The sequence below is a fragment of the Taurulus bubalis genome (genome assembly GCF_910589615.1).
Source record: "Taurulus bubalis genome assembly, chromosome: 1".
NCBI classification, from domain to species: Eukaryota; Metazoa; Chordata; class Actinopteri; order Perciformes; family Cottidae; genus Taurulus; species Taurulus bubalis.
This window is the reverse complement of record NC_136589.1, coordinates 30,541,936-30,547,094: the sequence shown is the minus strand read 5'-3', so window position 1 is coordinate 30,547,094 and position 5,159 is coordinate 30,541,936. Positions and strand designations below refer to the sequence as shown.

The following is a 5,159-nucleotide window of genomic DNA, read 5'->3' as shown; positions in this document are numbered from 1 at the left end:
GTTTTCCGACTATCTGTGCTTTTCTTTTTGGAGCAATCAATAGAGCTGAGTCTGTAGGGGAAAGGTGAGGTCTGACTTTGATTAAATCAAGGACAGTCAGTTCGATCCACAGCTGCGTCCTCCAGACAATGCTGACAGAAATTCGATAATGTGGTGCTCAAACACTTTTGTCATCAAGAGCGATTTGAGTCAGAGTTGATTGTCGTTTATCATTCATTAAAAGTACCAGGAGGGAAAAGGTTATCCTTTGCCGTTTTGGTTCCAGGTGTTTCTGCTTTGGTAGAAGTGTAGGGTTCAAAGAGTAACTGCCAATCTTATTCTGTGTTCACACGACGAGCGACACAGCAAAGAGTTATAATGGAAGCTGGTGACATGAAGCTACAGATTGACCTGACCCTCAACACATTTCATTGTGTCCCGTGTAGCACTACAAATAAAAGCTCAGCTTATCTCCAAAGCTTTGGTGAAGCAAACTATTTATTTGTTTTTGTTTCACCCTTTTTACATCTAAGAAAGGCTATTGGCCAGTTCCCTGTGCTATTAAAGACTTAACTACATTAATGAGTGCTTGAACAACACTTCAACAACTCAGCGACAAGGGAGCTGGCCACTATTAACTGTTTTGTTGCTGTTTGGCTAGTAGTCTGAACATAGCATGCTACAGGGGTCCCCCAGAGTCACTGCACATGTTGGTGCTAGTAAACTCTCAATTAAACCCCTATTTTAGAATTTGAAAAATGGGGGGACAGAACCGTCTGACTGGACTACGGGAGAGCAGAACAAACATCCTGCTCCAACCCCAGTACTGCCAGACATGTTGCAGTATTGGTTCCAGAGTATCACTAACTTTCCAATCTAATGCCAAATCACTTATGTGGGCCATGTGTTTTTACTGTGTGAAACAAATACTAGTGTTGTTTTTTTAATATCCCAAAAAGGTTTGCATGCTTTAGTGTGTGGTTTTGCAGACCAATTCCTTTAAAGTTCCACGAGGAGTTGATCCCTGATAGTTTGGGAATGTGCTAACCTAATGAACACATGTTAATATGTCTTCCAGGTTGCCCGGGCGATTACAATCCACCTGAGATTTTTGACTTTCCAGGGAAGTCAGGCTTCCAGCTTCACGGGATGGTGTACAAGCCTCACAACCTGCTGCCTGGCAGGAAACACCCTACGGTTCTCTTTGTGTATGGAGGCCCACAGGTCCGTAATGTAGCTTTAAATCTTTATTACAGTGAGATTAAAAACATTTACAACAAAAGTTTGTGTACGTATTCAGGTGCAGCTGGTGAACAACTCCTTCAAGGGGATGAAGTACCTCCGTCTGAACACGCTGGCGTCTCTGGGCTATGCTGTGGTCGTCATTGATGGGAGGGGTTCCTGTCAGAGGGGCCTTGAATTTGAAGGAGCACTGAAAAACAAAATGGTAAAGTATTCAATCTATGCAGTCAAAGAAAACAATTTGAATTAATTAATTTGAATTTAACATGATGGAATGCCATAAAACATGCACATTTATTTTATATTTATTTACATTTATTTTTATTCCAGCTATTTTATTGTTGTTTTATTGTTATTTTTATTAGTATTATAATTGTATATATCTTATATATCTCTCATCCCTGTTGTTTTTATATCTTATCTTATTTTCTGTGTAAACGGCTGCGACTTGACACGAAATTTCCCCTTAGGGATTAATAAAGTATATATTCATTCATTCATTTGCCAAATAAGATAACACTCAAATAAACACTCGTCTCTTCAGGGTCAGGTGGAGATCGAAGACCAGGTGGAGGGGCTGCAGTACGTAGCGGAGAAGTTTAAATTTGTGGACCTGAGCCGTGTCGCCATTCACGGTTGGTCCTATGGTGGTTTCCTCTCTCTCATGGGCCTCATTCAGAGACCCAATATCTTCAAGGTAAGGACTCTTTTTCGCCCTTCAGCCCGTCTTTTATCCTTAAACCATACACTCGCACTCTTTCTGTCAGTGAGCCTTCGTTGTTGTAGATGAGAAAACATACCATAGTGATAGTTTGTATTACATTTCATTTAGCTGACCCTTTTATCCAAAGCGACTTACATGTTTTGCTCTATACACCGCAGCGGGGAGCAATTAGGGGTTAAGTGTCTTGCTCAAGGACACAACGACAAAGACTAGAAGAGCCAAGGCGCGAATCACCAACCCTCTGATTAAAAGACGGGCATGCTAACCACTTAGCCACAGTCGCCACAGTCGTATCACTACGGCATGCACTTTATTGCTAAATTCCCAAAGTATAATGCATCAAAGTTGAACTTGTGATGTAGTTGCGGCTTACATCCACATGGTGTCTGTGTTGCACAATGTGTTGGCAAATAGCCTTTATTCAGTAAGTAGATACCAATTTTCTTTTGCTGAATGTACATCCAACTGTGCCCCAAACAACAAAATACACAGAGCAAATCCTATATAATTATACAGTGTATACATCCTTATACATCCTCTTGTGAGTTGTTCTCCAGAATCGTTATGCTTTTCCATCTGACTGCATCGTGCTTCCCTGCCAGTTGGCTATTGCAGGTGCCCCGGTGACTGTGTGGATGGCGTACGACACCGGCTACACAGAGCGCTACATGGATGTGCCTGAGAACAACCAGCAGGGCTATGAGGAAGGCTCCGTGGCGCTGCATGTGGACAAGCTGCCCAGCGAGTCAGTACACATACTTGTAACATGTTTTAAGTTTAGTGCTTGAAACTTCTAAATAGTTCAGATCAATTTAACCATGCTGCGTGTCCTGTGTAATTGCATAGATAATCGTACGTGATTCATGATGACCCGTAAGTCAAGTTTCAAATTCTTTTGAAAGACCCTGAAACATAATTGATGATTTGAGCATTCTGTTTTACACGTGGGGAAGCCATTCTTTCACCAAACATTTGTGTTGGAGTCATTATGGTCCTTGACTTAAAATGTGACTTATGAACTTTGACATTTTTAACTAAAAGCAGTGCTTTATGAAAACATATCCATGCTACGAAGCTAGTATTTGTTCAGGTATGTAAACGTTGGTGATTTGTTTTTGGCTAATTAAAAAGGACACCTTCACCCTCTTTATAACAAGTTATTCAAATGTAGCATGCCTCAGTTTTAGAAGCTGAGGACCCCTGAGGGCCCGACAAACAGCATGTTGGAGCACTGCTTGGTGATGCTGGAGTGGATGTAGAGTCTCTGAAGCCCTGCCGTTGCAGTATTTCACCTTACTATATTAACTTCAATGAATCTGTGAAGGCTTTTCCTGTTTTAAAATCATAAAGGGATGGGAGTCTTTCTCTACTGGACAACATGTGTTTAATGGTTGTCTTACCATTGGATGGAAGCCTATCATATTGTAACCATGTATTCTTTGTCATTCCAGACCAAACCGTTTGCTGATTCTTCATGGATTTCTGGATGAGAATGTGCACTTTTTCCACACCAATTTCCTAGTGTCACAGATAATCCGTGCTGGGAAGCCCTATCAGCTTCAGGTTAGCATCACAAGCCTTATTCTACCCACATAACAAATGTTGTTGCCATATGAATACATCATACTCGGTGGACATAATTTACCTATCCTTCCATCATAAATGTTTTGGTTATTGTCTCTGCACCACAAAAATTCACAAAACAAACAACAAATATGTTTGGTATATTGCTTTAGACCACTCTAATGTTAAACGGTCATAAAAAAACAATTCAGAAATCAATTTCAGGGTAATATATGAAGAATGCCAGGATACATACACGTATCTCACATCAGTCTGTAATTTGGTTGCCTTATTTACATTTTCCAGGTTTACCCCAACGAGCGACACAGTATTCGCTGCCCTGAGTCTGGAGAGCACTACGAGATAATGCTGCTGCACTTTCTACAACAATACCTCTGAAATGAGACAACAGGGGAGAAGTGAAGTCTAGTCCTCCTTTACGCCTCCAGCTCACCGGCCATCTTTACTCTCCCTCACCTCTCCACCCAAACCCGAGTCTCCAACTGTTCACCCTGTCATCGAGAGAGCATCAGACGCTCTGCAGCCAGAAGCCACTCTCTCCTATGAAGGAGTCACATGACCTTTTCATTACACTTCCCTCTTTCGCTCGGTCTGTCTCATGTTCGCTCTGTCTTCTCCATGCCCCCTCCTTGTACAGTCTGGGGTATGGGTTACGAGCACAGATATTTGGTGTCTCACCCTGAAAGCTGAACAAAGACAAGGAGAAATATTAGCAGGCTGTGTCACATTGACTCATCGCTCACCCGTGCCCTCACCTCTGCAACCGTGATGGGTTTTTGCCAAATGTTATCGTGTCGTCGCCCCCACCCCCTGCTCTAATTGTTTTATTCACTTGAGTTAGTGGAAGGGATGGGATTACAGTTCACAGATATGAAATAGAATCGTCACGCATATTTGCAAACATGAGCTCACACACTATACATATGTAAAATACATACACTCGCAAGCAAACATAGTATTGCAATATCCATACTTACTGTGAGTCCGTAGCTCGCAGTTTGTGTAACAATGAAGAAAGAAAGAACACTGAAATTCTTCTGCTGTCCACTTGTTTTAAGTGTGTGTTTAAAATAAAATATTTTATGGATTTTTATTCTTTTTAAAAAAAATGTATGAGTGCTGACGTGAGCTGGCCGCTCATTGATATTTTTGCGCCGTTCTTTCCCCTCGCATTACATTTCTTGAGATGTCTGCTTGCCTTCTTAACACATAATTTATATTTGCCAAAGTACCTCATGACTCTTGATCATGCTGGTATTTCCTTTTTTTACTGCAATAAAGACAACAGGAGGGTGAGCACTGGAGTCTTACAACAGCTTTGTACCACCGGAATAAAATTTGTACATGATGAATAAATGTATCAATCAATCACATGTTCTCTTTCACGGCTGTTTTCCTATTCAAGTAGCTCCAGATTATGCATTCCATATGATTGTGGCATGTTTAATTTTGTTTGATGTTGTGCACGCTTGTGTTTTCTTCTACCGATAGTCATCTTAAACCACAATGCGGTCCCTCACCGTCTGTCTTCTTATTCACATCAGCAGCACCTGACCACAGCTGCACCACTGCTGCAACAACAAGGGCTTTCAAGCACTCCACACCAAGTGAAGCCGCAGATGCTTGAGGC

General features: G+C 41.6%; 1 protein-coding gene across 2 annotated transcripts in view; it reads left to right on the top strand.

The window, feature by feature from the left end:
- LOC306744977 (dipeptidyl peptidase 9-like) overlaps nucleotides 1-4,900 on the top strand; it is a 12,475-nt gene extending 7,575 nt beyond the window's left edge. For both annotated transcript variants that reach the window (XM_079227690.1, XM_079227691.1), the window contains exons 15-20: nucleotides 1,058-1,203; nucleotides 1,280-1,426; nucleotides 1,766-1,918; nucleotides 2,548-2,690; nucleotides 3,397-3,508; nucleotides 3,815-4,900. In XM_079227690.1, the coding sequence (XP_079083816.1) occupies nucleotides 1,058-1,203; nucleotides 1,280-1,426; nucleotides 1,766-1,918; nucleotides 2,548-2,690; nucleotides 3,397-3,508; nucleotides 3,815-3,907 (794 nt within the window). In that variant the 3' untranslated portion in view covers nucleotides 3,908-4,900. The remainder of the gene's footprint in view (nucleotides 1-1,057; nucleotides 1,204-1,279; nucleotides 1,427-1,765; nucleotides 1,919-2,547; nucleotides 2,691-3,396; nucleotides 3,509-3,814) is intronic.
- The last annotated feature ends 259 nt before the right edge of the window (nucleotides 4,901-5,159 follow it).